Raw genomic sequence first — 22,046 nt, forward strand, 5'->3', positions numbered from 1 at the left:
GCCAGGACAAAATGTGTTTCTATTTTTTCTTCTTTCTTGTTTTTAAATAACATTTACTGTTTTTCTTCTTGTTAAAACTCAAAACGTGCAACTCAGAAAACTAATAAAACTCTGGGAAGAATACTCTCAAAACAATCTTTTTCTAACTCTTTTGCACCTCTGTTCACAGGGCTTTGCATAGTGGCAGCTAATGAGATCACACTGATAAAAGAAAAGCTGATAGAACATGCCATTCTATTGGGTTTTAAATACCTTACATGCTCATAAGGACGCAGAGTCAGGAGTGTGGTTGGGCAGGGGTGGGGGAGGTGACATATGGCAGCTAAGCAAAATCAGCAGAGAAAAGAGCACCAGTCTTGCAGTGAGATGATCTGACCCAACCACTTGTCCCTGGCCTCAAATAAGTAACGCTTGGGGTCTTGAGTTTCTTAATTACACAATGAGGATAATAATCCCTGGTCAACCAACCTCACCTGGACACTGTAGTGATGCAGAATAATATAACTTTTGAAGGTGACTTGTAAACTTTTGTAAAATGTATGCTCTATCTGTTCATATTGACAATCACTAGAATAAACAGTCCACAAGGTATTCCTGCATTTACTGTAAGAATGAATGTCCCAGCAGGGCATGGTGGTTCACACCTGTAATCCCAGCACTTTGGGACGCCAAGGCGGGTGGATCACAAGGTCAGGAGTTCGAGACCAGCCTGGCCAATATGGTGAAACCCCGTCTCTACTAAAAATACAAAAAAACTAGCCGGGTGTGGTGGTGGGCACCTGTAGTCCCAGCTACTCGGGAGGCTGAGGCAGAAGAATCGCTTGAACCCAGGAGGCGGAGGCTGCAGTGAGTCAAGATCACACCACTGCATTCTAGGTGACAGAGCAAGACTCTGCCTCCAAAAAAAAAAAAAAAAAAAAAAGAATGAGTTTCTCCTGATAGTCCATCACTCTACTAGCTACGTTTTGAAAATGGAACTATCTATTGTATCTTTCAAGGCTAGATGACGCTAATGGAAGTGCCAAAATCCTGAGCTTACCCCCTATTGTGAGGCTAGCAAGCCAGCCACAAAGTGGAATCCCCTAAGAAAGTTCTGGCTGTACAAGCTTTGTTCTGCGGGTTCGCTAGCTGTCTGAAACTACAATAGCATGTTGGCTAGAAATACTAAGAAATAACAAACAAAAAACTCAAGGGAAATTGAAATGGTGACTCATGAGGCCTTTCCACATTTATTCAAGAAATAGTCATTCAAAGCATCACTGGGCTTTAATCACTGGCTAAAATTCAACTTTCAATGTCAACTCTAGCCCCCACCCCAAAATAGTCTCTGGCAGTGGTATAGACTTTGGAAGTGAACAGAAACCATACTAGGAAAACTCAGATTCTCCAGCCTTGGTGAGTCAGGATGCCCCACCAGCTCTATCTTCGGCCACCTGCAAGCTCCCAGGGCTTGGCATCTCCATCTCTTGATGTCTACCAAGATGTCTACTCTTGATGACTGATGACCGATAAAACTGGTGCTCTTGGTCTGCTGCATGTGGTCAGCTTATTTCTGTACCTTACATGCTAAATGTGCATAGCTGCCTCTGAAGTGCTTTGGGAATACATTACATTCAGAAAGGCCCTTTCCAATGGATGTTAGCGTTTAGTTAATTACATGGAAGTGAAACGTGGGACCATTTTTAGTATTCTTTATTAGACTTTCAAGCATACGAGAAAGGGAAATGCCATTCACACACTTTACTTGTGTCAAAATGCTGCAAGGGATTAATTATGGTTAGTTAAGAGAAGCGTTAGTAGTATTTCCAAATCACCTTAGGCTCTGAGGTGATACAGGTTTTACAATTAGATCACTAAGCTAGGTAGTTCTACCTGGGGGAGGGACAGGCAGAGCAGGGAAAGGGATCCAACTAACCTCCTTCCACTTCATTTCCTCCTGAAAGCTGACAACTATCTTAACATGCCTGCCTCCTTCCTTCCGAGCCGAGCATTCACCAGTGTCATCCAGCAACATGTCTGCGAATGGAAAACATCAACAGCCTTAGGCACATGGGGACAGCAAAGCCAGCTTCCTGACACCCCCGTTGCTGGTTGGCACAGCAGTGGGACAAACAGGTGTCAGGGTGCAGGGGGTGGGCGGGTAGGGGAAGAGGAGAGGGCAAAATGGAGAATGCAGTCACAGAAACCAATGGTGGACCAACCAAGGAACCAGCAGGCTGACAATGCACCTTGCCGGATGGAAGTGCGAGGGAGAGACTCAACCAAAACAACAGCAACAGCAGCATCATGGATACAAAATAAAAGCATCAGCCTTAATATGCTTACAAAGAAAACCTAGATTGTGTTCACTGATGGTTGTGCCAGCCTGGAATCCATCCTGAAGACAGGAAGATCATAGACCAAGCCACTGCCCCGACTGGGACCTGCTACTATGGGGTTTGTGTACAGCATTCAGCTTGCAGGTCAGCCTCTTAAAATGGATCAAACAGAACTCAGCATGGTGGGCGAGGGGATCCAAGCTCAGGGCTTGGAGAATTTGGGGTGCTGGAGCAAAGCATGAGAGCAGTCTAACGGCTGGGTTCATGTTGGTAGCAGACTCACACCCAGACACATACACACCCCAAGTGCACACACGCCTGTTGCCTCTCCGTTTGATCTGTTGGTCTGCTTATTTTGGGGTCCTCCCTTAGAGATCAGGGTGCCAGCTCTAGGTCCAGTCCCGCCCCCAAACCCTGTAGGCCACTCACCCAGGCTGGTTGACTCGGTGAGGTTCAAGCTGTGCTGGGAGAGGCCCATGGACTGCCTTGGGGAGGCAGAGATGGACACTTGGGAAGGAGCCCGGCTGCAGCCACTGCCTTGAGACTCTGACTTCAGCCGATCATTCTCGGCTTTCAGCTTCTCTATTTCACTCTGCAAAGAGTAATGGGGAAGCTCACTTAGTAGGCAGAAGTAATGTGAACAAGATTTTTCTGAAGGAAGGATCTGAAAGTTCCCCGCAGAAACCAGGCTGGTCTCCCACCCAAGGCGAACAACACCCTCAGAGAGATTCAGCAGTGTTTGCTGCCCCTGCTGTAGACACGAGACATGCTGGCGGGGGAGGTCCATCCACTCAGAGAACAGGCCTTTGAAAAGACCTCTGAAATGCTTCCCAGAGTCTGCTGCTTGAGGATTAAGTAAAAAAGAGTCTTATGATCTAAGAGGTTTGTGCAACTCTGACTTTTACAGGCTTCTTTCCTGCAGGACTTCTCAGAACGTTTAATGAGTTCCTCTACGCCATGAATCGAACAGAGGCATATGGTGTGCAGAATTTTCCAAATATATTTGATCAAGGAGTTCTCCTTTCATGGAGCTTCTCACGGAATGAGTGTTTCAGGGAACTTCCTTTGGGAAAACTGACTCCATTAAGGTCCTGGCAGACTCCAGAGGTATCTTTCATTCTATGAATATTCATGAAGAACCTACAATGTGCAAGGCATTGGTGCTATGTCCAGAGAAAGGTATGCAAAAAGCCCAGAAGACCCAAATGTCTTCACTCCATGGCAGAAAGTGGGAGGGGCTGTAAGAACAAATCTACAAGAAGATTCAGATGAGGGCACTAACTCTCCAGCTGCAAGACTTGGACAGGCATCAGGCCGAGCATTAAGGGAAGGGTCTAACTTGGACGTGCAGAGGAATATTCCCAGTGGAGGGAACGATATGAAAGAGGGATGCAAAGATGGCAGTCAGCGACTCCATCTGGTTGGTGAGTAGATTCTGGGAAGAGGAGCTGGGGAGGGTGGTGTGGATTAACAGTGGAAAGGACCCTGTAGAAGGCCTTGAAGGCCAGGTGAAGGAGACTGCACCACATGCCACAGGCACCAGGGGAGTCACTAAAAGCATTATGTAAAGGAAGGGCATGGGTACTCTTATTCTTCCAAAAGATTGGTCTTTGAGCAATGTGTGGGAGGGAATGAAAAGAGATAGAGGCTGGGAAAGCGAGGGCTGCCACCAGATTCTGATGTAGCCCTTAGGGCTTAGTGGAGAGCAGCCTCTGGGAGCTCCTTCATAGACAGCCTTGAGCTCAGCCCATGCTACTGGGCTCTCACCTGCATCCTGTTCATGGCCTCCCGGAGCTGGTCTAGCTGGTGGGCAGAACTGAGAGCTTCTAAGCGGATGTCCGTCAGCTTCATCTCCTTGTCTCTCAACTCATTTCGGAGCTGCATGACGGTCTCAGCTTCACTATCCGTGCATTCTGAAATCCTAGGGAAAGAGGAATGTTACTGATGAAAGCAGCTCCTTTTAGTCTCCTATTGACCACTGGTCCACGTCAATCATCAGGTTTGTTTAGCAGTAACTATGAATAACCAGCTGCCTGGTGCTTCCTGGAGGTGATAATACCAAAAACACCTGAAAACAGACTTTATTCCTTCTCTACATTCTTTTTTTTTTCTTCTTCTTTAAATTGGTTTATTTAGACCACCGATGTTTAAAATCATTGTTAATATAGTTGGATTAACATTTACCATATTATTTTCAATTTGTTGTCCTTTTTCTTTGTTCATATTTTTTTCTTTCACTCTTTTCCTGCCTTTTGCGGTTTCACTTTTTAAATTTTATTTTTATTTTTTTTTAGAGACAAGATTTCATTCTCTACATTCTTTCTTTGCTGAGCTCGGGCAATCAGAATGGCTTTGGTGTGCCTTTCAGCAAAATTCCAGTAATACAGGGAGAAGCAGGAGCTGGCAAAAGGGAGTAGTAACCTTCCAGTTTGATACCCCCTCCCCCACCATGTGTACACAGCTGAGCTTCCATGACACCACGTGCCCTTGAGTTCCAAACTGACTCAGAGAAGCAGGGTCAGCTATCTGTTTTAAAGATTAGAAATTCCTTTGTTAAACAACTGAGGGGTGATTTTTATTTGCCAAAATGGGGATGAAACCTAAAGATATGCATGGAAGGTGTTAATCTGTTCCTGATCACATTCTGAAAACTCACTCCCCTAAAAATATCTAGACAGATCAACCTTTTTTAGTTCCCTCAGCCCCCACACTGCTTAACACACTCAGGGCAAGAAGGGAAACCTCTTCAGGGAGTTAGAGAACAGACGGGATGGTGTGATATGCAAGCCAAAGTTGTATCTGAAAACTCTGCAACAGCCTGGCTAATTGTCTTCTTTTCTCTGCTGCACACCAGGTCAAGGTCACCATGGGACCCTGTTGAGTTCCTCTTTCTGAAGTGGTGGTTCTTCTAGGCTAGGCTCCTTAATTACTTAGGTTTGCTCTCCAAACACCTGGCAAATTGGCACAAAGTAGAAGATCATAAAAGTCATGATGAATTGCAGCATTAAGAAAGATAGTTCTCTTAAAAAAATAGTTCTGTGAGTTTCATAGATCTTAGCATCTGGGTTACTGGGTGATCCAGAATAGAAAGCTTTGACATTTCTTGGACTGAAGACAGAAAAACAACCCCAAACACCCCCATTCTCAAGTTCATAAAGTTACAAAGCTGAAGCCAATTATGTCTAAAGGAGATGATGAGCATGTAGTCTCTCCAGAAATAAATGATCACACGAGTCTGCTCTCCAAGACCCAAGCGATGGGTTTGGGGCCAAACAAAACCTGACCTGTAAAACTGGGTGAGGGTGTGGAACTTTTATTTCCCAAAGGAAAATGATTTATAAAATTGTTAAAAGAGATGAAATTATATTTCAGGGGAAGAAAGAACTGGAAGAAAAATTTAACACTTGAATAGTCAAATGTTTTTGTTGCTCTTTTCTTTTTTTTTTTTTTTTTGAGACGGAGTCTTGCTGTGTCCCCCAGGCTGGAGTGCAGTGGCGCGATCTCGGCTCACTGCAAGCTCCGCCTCCCAGATTCACGCCATTCTCCTGCCTCAGCCTCCTGAGTAGCTGGGACTACAGGCGCCCACTACCGCGCCGGGCTAATTTTTTGTATTTTTAGTAGAGACGGTGTTTCACCGTGGTCTCGATCTCCTGACCTTGTGATCCGCCCGCCTCGGCCTCCCAAAGTGCTAGGATTACAGGCGTGAGCCACCGCGCCCGGCCTGTTGCTCTTTTCTTGACCTGAACCTGAACTCTTTTGATTTGAGAGACACAGTAAAACCACCTTACGTTTTTAAAAGTTACCAGTCACCAAGGAAGATTTTTAGCTTCAAAATCTAATCCGAAAGAACTCCTGAAAATGATCTAATTATTTCCATCTCACACTTTTGAGAGACTGAAGCCAATAGATTTAGGATGAAAAGGGTGAGAGAGAAATGTCTTTAGAATTTGCAACATCCTTTCTTTCTCAGCTCTCTGTACTTTGAATAGACTGTGGTTTGTGAGGTTTACTAATAGAACCATGGTTTTTTTCTTTCTTTTTTTTTTTTTTCTTTGCCTTGGGAGGTTTGCAGGAGGAGCTTGCAAAAACTGGTTCTATCTTGAGAAGACTATATTTCTTGGTTTAAATGGAGTGTAAAGTCTGAACAAAATTCCACTGTTATCTCCTGTCTTAGCCAAATCATGTCCTACACAAATCTTGAAGGCTCAGATTCACTGCAGAGAACAGTCTGTTCTGGCTGACACCATGTGAGGCTGGTCTGTCCAGCAGTCCACGACAAGGCACCTTGCTCAAGTCATCTTCACCCGATCGGCACCCTTTTCCCAGAAAGCGCTCAGCAAGAGAGAAAATACCTTCTTGGCACTCACTTTGTGGAACATATCACATGGGTTACTTTGCAGAGCTTGGCTCAAACCCTTGACTATACAAATGGCAGCAAACTGAAATGAAGAAAGTCTGTGTTGGGAGGACTTTGTCCCCTGTGCTCCTCCAGAATCAACCAGCTCTCAGAAACACACAATGAGGCCTCATGAGATGTCCTATAATGTAGACATGATGTTGAAAACACATTCTTGGCCGGGCGTGGTGACTCATGCCTATAATCCCAGCACTTTGGGAGGCTGAGGCAGGTGGATCACCTGAGGTTAGGAGTTCGAGACAAGCCTGGCGAACATGGTGAAACCCTGTCTCTACTAAAAATACACAAATTAGCTGGGTGGTGTAGCTGTGGTGGCAGGGACTTGTAATCCCAGCTACTCGGGAGGCTGAGGCAGGAGAATTGCTTGAACTTGAGAGGTGGAGGTTGCAGTGAGCCAAGATCGCACCACTGCACTCCAGTGCAGTGGGATCTTGCCTGGGATGCAAGAGCGAAACTCTGTCTCAAAAAAAAAAAAAAAGAAAGAAAGAAAACACATTGTTTTGCAGCAGCCTTAACTAAGCTTTAGTCCCTAATCCTAATGCCCAAGACAGAGCCTTTTCCCCTAGGTCCTTCCCTGACTAGACTTAGGCTATATCACTGATAATTTCATTTCACTTAACATGTTACCTCTGCTTGGCTGCCAGCTCCTTGGAGACCAGAGTTATTCTCTGCATCATTTCTGGCATCTGATCACATTGACATAATGGGTACCTAACAAATGCTTATGGAATACCTAAACAAATGGGCTAGGCATTTGAAGTATATTATTCCATTTCCTTTGTACATTACTCACTCCATGAAGAGGTACTGTAATTATCTCCAGTTTTAAAATGGGGAGGCAGAGACATGGAGACAAACAGGTCCAAGACTGCACTATTTAAAAATGATAGAGGCAGGTTCAAACCTGGCAGGACTGCTTAGCTCTAGAGCCTGTGTTCCTGAACTATACCCACTAGGCGTTCAATACATGCTTGTCCACTTCATATACTGCTTACCGAAGCAATCTCATGTGTGTTTTTTCCTACTCAGTCCCTTAACTGTGATTCAAGCCTTTTTCCACTGTCTTGTCCACAGTCAGGGCTGGTGGCATACCTAATTTTAAAATGCCTCGAGTGTGGGAAAACGTTGCCTTACCACAACTATCATTCCTTTCGCCCACAGATTGGGGAATTTCCTAAGCCCAACTCCTCTGCCTTTGCTTTTGTCTTTGAACTCCCTCTCACATCTAGATTTGCACATTCTTACAAACCCTTCAAGGTTGGAAATAAGCATTTGCTCTCAGCCTACCCTTTGGAAAACGAGACCAAAAACAAACATCTCCAGTGTGCACGGATGCTGTGGAATGTAAGAAAAGGGCTGGGGAGCCAGGAGTCAACCCCGCCCGATTCCTCTGGGGAAAATGGCTTGGAGGATAGTTCTGTCGTGGTCCTGCACAGCTGAGTGCATCGCCGCCTCTCTCTGCTCATCTTACTTGGCCGCCCAGCAGCATCTGGCCCTGTTCCTACTCCCTCCAGCAACCATTTCTCCTCTCTGCTCCCGGGTTTCCTCCCACCTTGCTGGCCGGCATCTTTAACTCCCTCTTTCTGAACTTAAAATATCAGAGTGCACTAGAGCTCAGTCCTCTTGACCTCTTGTCCTCGTGCCCTCTGATCATCTTTGTCTTCATTCAACCCCTTGGAGAACTCTTCCAGTTATCCAGCTTTCAACACCACCAACGAGTCTGTGTCACCCAAATCTATACCTCTAGGAAGTCCAGGCTGGTTGACCTGGATATGGATGTCTGCTGGGCATCTCGAATTTAATGTAACCAAAGTAGTGCTCCGACTCCTCACTCTGCCCTCATCTGTGTCTCCCACTCATCCCAGGTACTCAAGCTGTAAATCTAGGAATATCCCAGGATGGCTCTCCTCTTTCCCTTGCACTCACATCTGATCTATCACCATACGCTGTTAACTTTTCTTCAAGAATATATCCTAAATCCATCCAGGACTCACCACTGTCATCAGTCGCTCCTTCATTCCACCAAATATTTGAGTGCCTGCAAAACCAACAGAGTACCTACCTCCACGGAGCTTCTACTGTAGATCTGGGGTTGAGGTTGGGGACAGAGAACAAATAATCAAGGAAAACCTCTATGTCAGGTGTCCGGGGGCAACATGTGCAATGGGGAAAAATGAAGCAAGGGCAAAGGGACCATGGGGAGCACTGGGTCGTGGCGGAATGTTGGTTTATGCAAGTGAATGGGCAAGGCCTTATTCATTAAGTCACACTGAGCAGAGACCTAAGGAAATAAATATCTGCGGGAAGAGTGTACCAGGCAGAGGACACAGGAAGGGCACAGGACTTGAGGTGGAGAGTGTGATTGGAATGTTCAAAGAACAGTGGGCCAGTGTGGCTAGGAGGCCCTAGTGATCTCCCTTCCCCATATTCCTTACATACGGAACAGAGACTGATCTTTGTAAATTCAGATTATCTCATATTCCTGTTTCAAACTCCACCACACTCACCTATTATACATGAAATCGGATGCGAATTCACTTCAAAGCCTTGCATGTTCTAGGCCCTCACTATGTCTGTGGCCTCTTCGCATATGTGGGAAGTCACACTGTCCATCCCTCTCTCTCTTCAGACACTCAAACCTGTTTCTACATTAGGCTCCTTGTGTTATTTATTTCCTGGGTCAGGAAGACTGCCCTGCTCACTGGGAGGCTGCGGGGGCAGAGGCTGCTGTGTGTTCACGAAAGCCCATTTCCTCCTTCACTTCCTCCCCTGCAGGTGGCATGGCTTTGAGTCCTGGTCAGTGGACTGTGGGAAGAGGTGACGTAAGCCTCTTCCAGGCCTGGTCCTTAAAAACCCTCCTGCAGGCTCCTCTGTACTCCCCACACCCCCACGCCCACTGGCTGGACACAGAACACTGAGCAGAGGACTGGGCCCTGTGGATGGCGGGGGCCTTATTGTCTACATCACTAGAGGACAGGCCACCTGCCGACTAGGACTATCTGCATTGGGTTTGGAGTGAGCAAGAAATACACAGTCATATGTAAAGCTGCTGAGCGTCGGGCTGAGTTTGTTACAGCAGCTAATGTTACCCGCTGAAACTAACCCAGTGGCTCCCCCGGCATGCAGATTCAGCTGAAATGTCACCTACTCAGAGGGCTCTTTCCTGACCACCCCATCTAAAGTTGCTGCCAAGGCACTCTGTATCTCAGCACTGTTTTAATTCACAGCATTAGCCCTTAGAACTCTCTAATTTTCCTAGTTTATTCAGGATTTATTTGTTTAACATTCATCTCCTCTCTTGGTATACAGGGTCCATGAGTAGGAACTTTGTCTTGTACTCTGTCGTAACCACAACTGAGAATGGGGCCTTCAGAGTGAAAGTTCAGGAGTGGAATGAACTATACTATGTCATGTCTCCACTAGTATTTACTCTTCTCAGGGGTGGAGAATCTGTTCAACTTTTTTTTTTTTCTTTTAAATAGAGACATGGTCTCACTCTGTCACCCAGGCTGGAGTGCAGGGTGATCAGAGTTCACTGCAGCCTCAAATTCCTGGGCTCAAGTGACCCTCCTACCTCAGCCTCCCAAGTAGCTGGGACTACAAGCATGCAACACCATGCCTGACTGATTAAAAAAACTTTTTCTGTAGAGACAGAGTCTCACTATGTTGACCAGGCTGGTTGCCAACTCTTGGCCTCAAGCAATCCTCCCTTCTTGGCCTCCCAAAGCGCTGGGATTACAGGTGAGAGTAACTGCACTTGGCTTGGTTAATATCTTTTTGGTCTCTTCAGAACATCTGGAATAGTGCTCTGCTCAGGTTGCTATATAAAAAGTTTAAACCAATAAATAAAGAAGACATGATGAATTCCTTTTTCTCCTGGTCAGGAGACAACTGAGTTGGGATGCTTTGGGATGATGGCATGTGTGACAGTCACAGGCAACTTGTTCTTTACTCCTTCCTTAGGCACTCTGCAGATGGAGGAGGACACACCCTCTCAGTCATTTGTCTAATTCTTCACTCAAAATAACACAGACCACTGGGCTGGGCACTACAGGGGTAAACCGAAGTCCAGTCCCTCAGTGTCCTTTTTCCTTCCTCCATTCAGTTTTACCCTCACCCATAACAGTAGGAAGTACACATCCCTGTGGCTACCTCTTACTAGGGTGCTCCCCAAAAAAACAGGAATTGATCATCTAACTCAGTAAAGTGGAGACCCTGACAGGGCCATGTTTCAATAATGGGTGAGGTTGCTTAAAAGTCATAACCCCGGTTGGGTGTGGTGGCTCATGCCTGTAATCCCAGCACTTTGGGAGGCCGAGGCAGGTGGATCACCTGAGGTCAGGAGTTCGAGACCAGATTGACCAATATGGTGAAATCTCGTCTCCACTAAAACTACAAAAATTAGCCAGGCGTGGTGGCATGCACCTGTAGTCCCAGCTACTCGGAAGGCTGAGACAGGAGAATTGCTTGAACCCAGGCAGCAGAAGTTGCAGTGAGCCGAGATCACGCCACTGCACTCCAGCCTGGGCAACAGAGCAAGACTCCATCTCAAAAACAAAAACAAAACAAAAAAAAGGTCATAACCCTACTATCCTCTGTTTCCTCTCTTCCACTTCCATGCAGTTGGTGTGCTACAAAGACCTGGCCTCTGAATAGGCTGATTTTGCCTGTATTCCCTCTACCCTTCTGGTAAGCTGCTAAGGCAGGGCCTTAGGACACTTATGCTATCTTCAGTGGGCTGGCTGGTTAAGTGGACTTAGGGTCAGCTCCACAGACCTGGCCCCCTGAGAATGAAGAAAGAAGGAACAGGATGGAAAAGGTCCTTCATGCATAGTATTTAACTTGACCCTCCCAAGAATCCAGTGAAGTAGATATAATGAACCCTATTTTTACTAGTGAGGAAACTGAAATTTATACAACCAAACTTCTTTCTCTAACCCTATCTCAGTGGCTGTCCTGACCCTGGCCATGACTTCCCTCTTCTCCCAGGCACTGTCTCATCTCGCTGATAACTTTCCTTGCAGACTACCTGTGCTCTAGTTCTTTAATTCTAGACCTGGTATACCATGGTCTCAAAAGAAATTCAGCCCTACTGGGCAGGGCCAGCCTTTCTTACTGCTGCAGGAAGCAAGCTCCTTATATCAATTTATCTTGTTCAATTCTTAGGGCTGGGATACAAACACAGAAACCAGTATCCCAAATTGACCTTCCATAAAGGTATGGAAACAAAGAGAACTTAAGTAACTTGCTTAAGGCCAACCAGCTAGTTACAGACATTGACATCACCAGAACGAAAACCTAAGTTTCCTTTCTCTTTCAACTTTCCCAGGCCTAAAGCATTGAAAGAACATGCACAGTCCTATTAAAGCAAAGCATAAAGGATCCCAAGGAGCAGATGTGTCATAACAGGACTCCTAGCCATTCCTATTGGAGAGGGTTCTCAGGGGCCAAAGATGTTATCTGACTAGACAGACAGACTTACAGAGAGTTGGAGTGAGAATTCCTCAGCAGTGGGGTGGAACCTGTGGACCCGTTGTGTGGTAACTTTGGTGAGGAAGGCAAAGAAGAATCCGTCATCTCCTCAATGTCTGAATGAGAGGACGCAGATTTGGGGGACTTCTTCTTCCCGAAAGCTTGCTTGAAGGAGCTGCGTAACTGAATATATAAGACTGTCAGTCTCGCAACGGGGGCAACCAATGCTTAGGCCTTGGCAAAACAGAGACATGCACACAAAAAAGCGATTAATTCTCCCATGTTTTTCCCCCACCAATGGAAGAAGTTCCCAAGAGCTCTTTTGAATCAGTGCATTAAGGGAAGAAGAGTTATCTGGTGTTGCCAGCTTGAGGGACTGCACCTGTGGGTAACATTCCATGCCTACTCTTGGTTCAAGACTAGATGCCAACAGCAAGACAGAGCCTGGCTCAGCAGATGGATGTTGGGAAGATGAGGTTACACAGCAACAAAGCAGGATGCTCGGACACGGTGAGGGATGTGGATGAGGTTAGTCGTATCAATGGATGGGTTAGCTTGGTATCTGATATTAAAGTCGGTCTTGCTTACCTCATTGACCTGCCAGAGAAAACGCAAGCAAAAATGGGGAAGGGGGAGGAAAAAAGACAATTTTTTAACAGAGAAAGCCAGTGACAGGGAAAGCTTCGGACTTTCAGACACAACAAGGCTAATAATAAACACCACACACAGGGGAGGTTTCCAGTAGGAGCACAAATCTTTAAAAGCATTGGGGTCATGTTCCTTCCTTCTGAAAGGGAATAGCAGGTTGGGGAGTCCTCTACAATTCCAGTTCTTCCAGCTTTGCCCTGTCTGGCTGAAATGGCTGCCTCCCACCTTCCTGTGCTTCTCATTCTCTTCTTTTCTCTTGTCAGTCACCTCTCTGTGCCTTAACTTTTTGGAGAGGATGTCTTCTTTTTTGAGCAATTCTAGCTTCACTGTTACACTGGCCCTGGATGGCTGCATAGCTCCTTAACCTATCCACTTAAGAGTTTCTGCTATTTGTGTATATAAGAAGATAATCGAATAAGCAGCAAATTAGCCGTCTCACTTGTTACTCAGAAAATGGTTATTTTAAAGAAATATATTAACCATATAGGGGGAAAAGGAACTAGTATATTACAGTTTCCCCAAATCACGAGATGGATCTGAAAATTCTTTTCCCCCTCCTCTGTTGCAGGAAATGGAGACCTAAACATTTTAATGAGAACATAAAGAATTAAAATGCAATGTCCTTTCTGAACACCATAATCAGATTTTTCTAGGCCAAAAACTAATGTTTCATCTTGAAAAAAGCCCTTTTAAAAGTAATTTCCTTTTCCTAAAGTCTTTTCTCCTGGTGAAAATACATTCCAGGGGTTTTCTTAGCCATTGAAAAATTCAGGAAACAGGCCATTCTAAAAATTGATGAGATTTTTCTCCCATCAACAGGTTTCACCTATAATAAACCGCATGTCCAGCTTGTAGGCAAATCTAGATCCATTTCTCTCCCATTTCCTACTTCTGATCATATTTCCAGAGAGCAGTCACAGAAACAGAAGGATTAGGGACACAAGCCACCAACTGAAATCCTTGCCTCTACCTCTGGTGAAAAGCCAGGTGGAAGAGGAGATTCCGAAGATCAGACAGAGTTAAGCTTTGGGATTAGCTGAGGATGCCAATTATCCATCTTCCCTGATTTGACTGATAACCAGGAGTTGTCTTAAAGCAACATAAGCAAGCTTTATTTCTTGAAGAAAATGGAATAACCACTATTTGTCACAGAAAATATCTCTCTTGTCACTTTGAAAATCAAAGCAGACCATGTTTATCAATTGCATATTAGAGACAGCAATATGAATAAATCCTATCTGTTTAGTCATAACAAATAAGTTGACTAAAAGCCATTAGTAACTTAAACAAGAAAATTTAATCAGAATAATGAGAGGGTCACACTAAACTGGCTTTTTAGCTTGCTTCCAATGCAAGTCATTGACAACCAAAATTACTAAATCCCTGACATCTGTATCACTAGACCTCGCCACCCATCCAAGATAACACAAAATGAATGAGAAGTGTACGGAATGAATGAGGACACTGAAGTTACTAGTGAAACAGGATGCTGTCAGCACAAATGGGGACCAGGGGCCACTGGTCAACTCCAGATCAACTTGGAATATTCTTGCACTGAAGACAAGGGATAGCAAATCTCAGTCAGAGTTCTGTAGCCTTAAAGAAGAACTAAAAAACTGGATGGAGAGTGGGGGTGGAATTTTTCCAGGAGAGTGGAAAGAACCACTCAAGGCACCACTGTAGAGAAATTCAAATAACTCATTGGGATTATGAATACATGGAGAAACACTATAATAGAGACTGATTCTGTAACTTGCTATTTGAGGTACAACCCCTGATTTAGAACTACTTGCTAACTTCTAACACTGACATTAGTAAACTTTTCTTTATAGGACATGGTCAAAAAGCTTTCAAAGAGAGGGTTGGTTTGATACTATCCCTTGGCATTTTTGTAAATAAATAGATAAAGACTTACGGCTAAAGATGGGATAACTAGCAATATGCTCAAAAAAATACTTTGGACCTATGAAGAAACCATTTAAGAATAACTTTGCTGTAGTACCTGAAACTTTGTGGCCAACATATAATGAGGAGGAAATGACACATACATGAAATGAAAGATGAGTACTTTATGAAAAGTCTCATGAAAGAGAAAAAAAAATACAAGGTGGTAGGGATGTTGTAGACGCTAGTGTTTTGCTGAGTATAATACTGATTTTAGTAAAAACCCATCCACAAAACATTTCCTGGATCTACTCCCAAAGGGCTATGTTCCACAGATAGTAGCTGGGCTGGACTTTATCTGGGGGGGATGCAGCAGCCAGTTCTGCAACTGACTCTGTCCGTCAGTCCCCAGGAGAGTGGGTGTGCACTCACCCAGTTCTTCCTCTTCTTCTTCTTTGAGTCACTCTCTATGTTGCTGCCCACGCTGGAGTGGCTGGTGGCGCTGTTGATGCTAGAGACGCTGTCTGAGGAGTGCTGCCTGCGGATGCGGAGGTCTGCAGACTGGGCAGTGCCATTTCCTGGAGACCAAGGCAGGGTGTATCAGCAGCTGCCAATCTGAGCCCTATTCTTTATCTCAGGATTTTGCCCTTTAAGCAAAACCCACCCACCTGAGGACTACTAGGTGTTTTCCACATAGACATCAACTCTGTTCCCTACAGTTGTTTATAAGATCCTTGAATAGGTGACTGCATTGCCCTCTTTGGTTAAATGAGGTCTATCTCTCCCCACTTTACAAAACAGAAGTCAAGGGAGGTGTAGGGAAAATTTCCCCAACACCAGCTCTTAAGCTTTAGATAGGTGTGGAAATGTGCTTGTGAATTGAGCAGTCGGCACCTTCATTGCTAGCCCCCTCCCTCTCCTGCTCTCTGGGATCCTGTCACAGCGGCCTTCTTGCAGCCCTTTGGAAGTGCTATGCCTGCCTCATCTAGGGCCCTTCCACGTGGGTATTCTTTTTCCTTGACTCTGTCTGGATATTCCTCCATCTGGATATTCTTTTTCCTTGACTCTGTCCAGCCAACTGATTTGTAAATCCTTCCCATTTCAAAGCTATTATCACTTTTTCAGGAGGCCCAATACACGAAATAACACAGACATTGAAAATGTATGATATCTGACATAAAGTCTGCAGATAGTTTCTCTCATGGGGACAGAACTACACCTAAAGGCTGGTCTTTGAGAACACTGGTTGTAGGGGCAAACCGACTCACCAGGTTCTAGCTCCACTTCAGTTTCTCCCTAATCCCTGACCTCAAAAAATGACTCTAGGCCAGGTATAGTGGCTCAATGCCTGTAATCCCAGCACTTTAGGAAGCCAAGGCAGGCAGATCACTTGACGTCAGAAGTTCGAGACCAGCCTGGCCAACATGGTGAAACCCTATCTCTACTAAAAATACAAAAACTAGCCAGGCGTGGTGGCACATGCCTGTAGTCCCAGCTACTCAGGAGGCTGAGGCAGGAGAATCACTTGAACGTGGGAGGCAGAGGTTACAGTGAGCAGAGATTATGCCATTGCACTCCAGCCTGGGCAACAGAGTGAGACTCCGTTTCAAGAAAAGAAAAAGAAAGCGACTCTCATCTATGAACACTAGTGTCCTCATCAGAACAATGAGGGAAGAACAGAATCACACTCACAAGATTGTTGTAGAAAGAAAACCAGATAATGAAATCACTGAAACACTTAGCACTGCACTTAGAACATAGTAAGTGTTCCATAAATCCTAGCTCTCCATATTACTTCTATGATTACTATTACTGTTATTATTATTATGAGAGCTAACTCACCTGCACTCCTATATTACCCCAAGATACACAAGGACAAAATAATTCACTTAGAAATGTTTTCCTGGGCTGGGCATGGTGGCTCATGCTTGTAATCCCAGCACTTTGGGAGGCCGAGGTGGGCTGATCCCTTGAGGCCAGGAGTTAAAGACCAGCCCAGCCAACATGGCAAGACCTGTCTCTACTAAGAATACATAAATTAGCCAGGCATGGTGGCACATGTCTGTAATCCCAGTAACTTGGTAGGCTGAGGCAAGAGAATTGCTTGAACCTGGGAAGCAGAGGTTGCAGTGAGCCAAGATTGCACCACTGCACTTCAGCCTGGGTGACAGAGCAAGACTCTGTCTCAGAAAAAAAAAAGAAATCTTTTCTTGGGCAAATAAGGTAGGAACTCAGTTCAGCTTACCCCATATATCAGCATGTAAATATTAAAGTGCTAGTGAAATTAAGGGTTGTAAAACACTTTAACACTCTGCCAATAGAAACATGTTTTCTTCCATTTTTCAGATATATCAGATAAGAGGATGAACTACCATAGCCATCTTCATAGAGGCCAGAAGTGACTTGATTAAAGGTGTTTGCCTTCCAGGTCCTGCCCGCCTGACATGGAGCTAAATTATGCAGACACTGTCTTCTAGTAAGGAGGTTGCATCATAAGATGTCAGGGGAGGGCGCCTAAGGGCAGGCAGGTCTTCTGGCTAAAGGCTGTTTCCCTTATTTTACCTTTGCAGTTGAGCTCAGGTGTGTTAATTACTCCATTAATGGCAGCCTGGGCAGCTGCGTTCTGTTTCTTTAGCAGCTCAATGGTTTTTCTTAACTCATTCAGTTCTGAATCCTAGGGAACAGAAAAAATTATCGGTCAGTCTAAAATAATTCTGTACAGAGTTCAACTGAAGTACAGCTTAGCTTCAACACAGGAGGGGAGGGAATGGAGTAGCTCAACAAAACCTTTCAGATGGATCAACACGCATGAACAAACACATAAGAAGAGGATTATAACTACAAGATCTATCACTGATGCCATTATCACTCAATCTGTCATATTTTCACTCAACAGCTTGGACTCCTTACAATTAAACTTTAACAGTTCAAGAAGTACATTAACATCCATACAAGAATCTGAAATGAAAGAACAGTATTTTCAAGTATGTTGTTAACTCCAAGTAGGGAGGGTAAAAGTATCCTTTCTGCCTTACCTTCTGCTCGGCTGTCATGGTCAGACTCTGGAGCCTGATTGTCATGTTACCAAGACTCTGTTCAAAGGCTGCCACAAGGTGAGCCTGGAGGGGAAGACACAGTCTCAGTTATACTACCTTGCAAGTCAAGAGTGCTTAGAAGGTGCCTGGCTCTTAAAGATGAAAATCCTGTGGGTCCACTTGATCTAGGCTACTTCTTCAGCCTCCTCTTGAATCCCACTCCTCACCACTCTTTGGGATCCAGTCACTTCAGTATTCTACTTGCTCAAACACCCTGTGCTCCTTCCCACCTTAGGGCCCTTGTACATCTTTTCCCGTCTACCTGAAATGCTCTTCCTCTCAATCCTTTCTCCCATTCTCCTAATAATTTTTACCTGTCTGTCTAAAAAGTTCTCGGCTTGTAGCTTCAAGACACCCTCATATGCACTCTCACAGGCAAATTGTACTTCTGATATATACTTTGAGATATCACAATTAAAAATACATGCAGTCTTGTAATTGGTAATGTATGTCTGCCTTCTGTACTACATCCTTCTGAACAGGATGATCTTCTGTTCACCAAGTGCTAAGCTCACAGTAGAGGCTCATATTAAGCATGTTAGTAGAATGAACAAACAAAATGGTTGGCATAGTTTGCTTGTTATAATCCTGGTTAATAAAAAGCCACTGAAAGGCCCATCTGCTACCTCCTTGGAGAAATGTTTCCCAGTTCCTCCAGGGGGTTACCACTTTCCCATAGGCTTTCATGTAGTTTTATACACTTCTGTTAGAATATGACATAAGATGTACCATTACATCTTAGAAGTAATTTCTAAGAATTTTTAAAAATGCTTCCAGTTATAAGTAAAATAGCATCTAATTTTCAGAGATGTTAAAATACGAAAAAAGAGTAAGTTTATGAATCGGAAAATGTGGCATTTTCCTGACTGCCACTTCCTCTGCAACTCTCTTCAAGGGTAAGAGGTAACTTTGTGCCCCAACACTAAGCTTTTGCCTGTGACACAGAGTAGTAGGTGATATATTAGTTGATTGAATAAGAATCCTGGTAATGTTATTAAAACCAAAAATACAGAATGGAGTTTTTTCAAACAGTCATGCTAAGAAATTTACAGGAATAGACTGAAGAATCCACTAGGCAGCTAGGATCTTCTAATCTCCAATCTCTACTTGTATAATGGAATAGTGGCATGTCCAAGAGTGAGAGGCATTTGGGCAGCAGATGAGAAGGATCACCAGATAGTGCACTTGATGAGGGCTGCCACCATGTCTATCTTGCTCCTTACTGTATCCACACTGCTGGTACAAAAACAGCCACTCAATCATGTATGTTGGATGAGTGATTAAAGGACTGAAAAGAAAAGCACTTAGATGAAGGAGGAAGTGTATAGGACAGGGGAAGGGAACAGGATTTAGAGTTAGAGGTCTTCAGCTCTCCCTGTAGTTCCTTCTGAATACCCATAACACTGAGCAAATCGCCTAATCCTACTAGCCTCAGCTTCATCTATGAAATGGTACCAATATCTATTTTCCCCCCAGGGTTATTTTCACCTAGATGAAACAAGACCGGTGAAAATGGTCTATGAACTGTTCAGGTAGTGCAAAACACAGGAACGCATGGACACTTGTGGGGAAATAAGGAGGTTTGGGAATGAGAAAGTGACAAACTATGAGAGGAGTGAAAGTACCTGAGAACACAGGGGTAGAGACGGGGAGTAGAAACACAGTGGGCTACAAGAGGGATGAGAAGGGCAGAGGATGCATGACAGAGGTGAAATTTGATCATGCTGTGAAATTTGAGAGGAGGAGATGACTGACGCACACAGTGAGGTATCAACGCTGGATAAGCATCAGAAGCTATTGCTGTGCACTGTGAGGAGGCACAGTGACATTTCAATCTAAGGAAAGATGTGAGGGGTAAAGAGAGGCCTGTTATTAGACTTCATCAAAGAGGGATGGCGGAGGCTAAGACAACTCTAGAATCAACCGCTGGCAGGGAGCATTTCTATTTGTAGCAGAAATGTTAAGTGGAATAGTTAGCTTCTCTCTGATTGCACTCCCTCTCTCTATTAAAAATGGAGACAGGCCAGGCATGGTGGCTCACGCCTGTAATCCCAGCACTTTGTGAGACCAAAGCGGGCGGATCCTGAGGTCAGGAAATCGAGACTATCCTGGCTAACATGGTGAAACCCTGTCTCTACTAAAAACACACACAAAAAAAAAAAAAAAAAGAAAAGAAAAGAAACTAGCTGGGCATGGTGGTGGGCGCCTGTAGTCCCAGCTACTCGGGAGGCTGAGACAGGAGAATGGCGTGAACCCCAGAGGCGGAGCTTGCAGTGAACTGAGATCGCACCACTGCACTCCAGCCTGGGTGACAAAACGGGACGAGACTCTGTCTCAAAAAACAAAACAAAACAAAACAAAAAACAAAAACATGGAGACAGTGCCTCTGCATTGTAAAATAAAGAGATATGCTTTACTTTGCCCTGGAAAGTGTGGCAAAACCAAAGCCAATCAATTTAAGACAGTCACATAGTTGACAAAGGAAACAGGCCAGGGCCTGGATGTCTAAAAGAACATTTGCTAACCTCATTGCAAATGAATGGCAAAGCTAAGTGTAAATGACTGGATTTCCATTGATTTCAGTTCTGCATCTGATTGTCATCCATGACTCCAGTTATGGGCATTCCTATTGTAAACAGGCTAAATGCCCCAATAATAATAATTAAAAAAAGCAGAGTTGCAATCCTAGTCTCTGATAAAACAGACTTTAAACCAACAAAGATCAAAAGAGACAAAGAAGGCCATTACATAATGGTAGATCAATGCAACAAGAAGAGCTCACTATCCTAAATATATATGCACCCAACACAGGAGCACCAGATTCATAAAGCAAGTCTGTAGAGACCTACAAAGAGACTTAGACTCCTACACAATAATAGTGGGAGACTTTAATACCCCACTGTCAATATAAGACAGATCAACGAAACAGAAAATTAACAAGGATATCCAGGACTTGAGCTCAATTCTGGACCAAGCAGACCTAATAGACATCTACAGAATTCTCCACCCCACATCAACAGAAAATACATTCTTCTCAGCACCACATTGCACTTATTCTAAAATTGACCACATAATTGGAAGTAAAACACTCCTCAGCAAATGCAAAAGAACAGAAATCATAACAGTCTCTCAGACCACAGTGCAATCAAATTAGAACTCAGGAATAAGAAACTCACTCAAAACCACACAACTACATGGAAACTGAACAACCTGCTCCTGAATGACTACGGGGTACGATAAAGAAATTAAGGCAGAAATAAAGATGTTCTTTGAAACCAATGAGAACAAAGACACAACATACTAGAATATCTGGGACACATTTAAAGCAGTATGTAGAGGGAAATTTATAGCACTAAATGCCCACAAGAGAAAGCAGGAAAGATCTAAAATTGACACCCTAACATCACAATTGAAAGAACTAGAGAAGCAAGGGCAAACAAATTCAAAAGCTAGCAGAAGACAAGAAATAACTAAGATCAGAGCAGAGCTGAAGGAGACAGAGACACAAAAAACTCTTCAAAAAAATCAATGAATCCAGGAGCTGGTTTTTTGAAAAGATCAACAAAATAGATAGATCACTAGCCAGACTAATAAAGAAGAAAAGAGAGAAGAATCAAATAAGATGCAATAAGAAATGATAAGGGGATATCACCACCGAACCCACAGAAATACAAACTACCATCAGAGAATACTATAAACACCTCTACATAAACTAGAAAATCTAGAAGAAATGGATAAATTCCTAGACACATACACCCTCCCAAGACTAAACCAGGAAGAAGTTGAATCCCTGAATAGACCAATAAGAAGTTCTGACATTGAGGCAGGAATTAATAGCCTACCAACCACAAAAAAGTCCAGAACTAGATGGCTTCACAGTCAAATTTTACCAGAGGTACAAAGGATCTGGTACTATTCCTTCCGAAACTATTCCAAATAATAGAAAAAGAGGGAATCCTCTCTAACTCATTTTATGAGGCCAGCATCATCCTGATACCAAAATCTGGAGAGACAAAACAAAAAAAGAAAATTTCAGGTCAATATCCTTGATGAACATCAATGTGAAAATCCTCAGTAACATACTGGCAAACTGAATCCAGCAGCACATCAAAAAGCTTATCCACCAAGATCAAGTTGGCTTCATCCCTAGGACGCAAGGCTGGTTCAACATACGCAAATCGATAAATGTAATCCATCACATAAACAGAACCA

General features: G+C 44.1%; 1 protein-coding gene across 20 annotated transcripts in view; it reads right to left on the reverse strand.

The window, feature by feature from the left end:
* NAV2 (neuron navigator 2) overlaps positions 1-22,046 on the reverse strand; it is a 767,244-nt gene that overhangs the window by 26,371 nt on the left and 718,827 nt on the right. For all 20 annotated transcript variants that reach the window (XM_015434980.4, XM_065528383.2, XM_074014039.1 and 17 more), the window contains 7 exons: positions 17,775-17,858; positions 17,302-17,413; positions 15,172-15,317; positions 12,218-12,390; positions 4,086-4,239; positions 2,748-2,910; positions 1,916-2,016 (listed from right to left, as the gene is read on the reverse strand). In XM_015434980.4, the coding sequence (XP_015290466.2) occupies positions 1,916-2,016; positions 2,748-2,910; positions 4,086-4,239; positions 12,218-12,390; positions 15,172-15,317; positions 17,302-17,413; positions 17,775-17,858 (933 nt within the window). The remainder of the gene's footprint in view (positions 1-1,915; positions 2,017-2,747; positions 2,911-4,085; positions 4,240-12,217; positions 12,391-15,171; positions 15,318-17,301; positions 17,414-17,774; positions 17,859-22,046) is intronic.

This window comes from Macaca fascicularis, chromosome 14 (assembly GCF_037993035.2).
Source record: "Macaca fascicularis isolate 582-1 chromosome 14, T2T-MFA8v1.1".
Taxonomy (NCBI): Eukaryota; Metazoa; Chordata; class Mammalia; order Primates; family Cercopithecidae; genus Macaca; species Macaca fascicularis.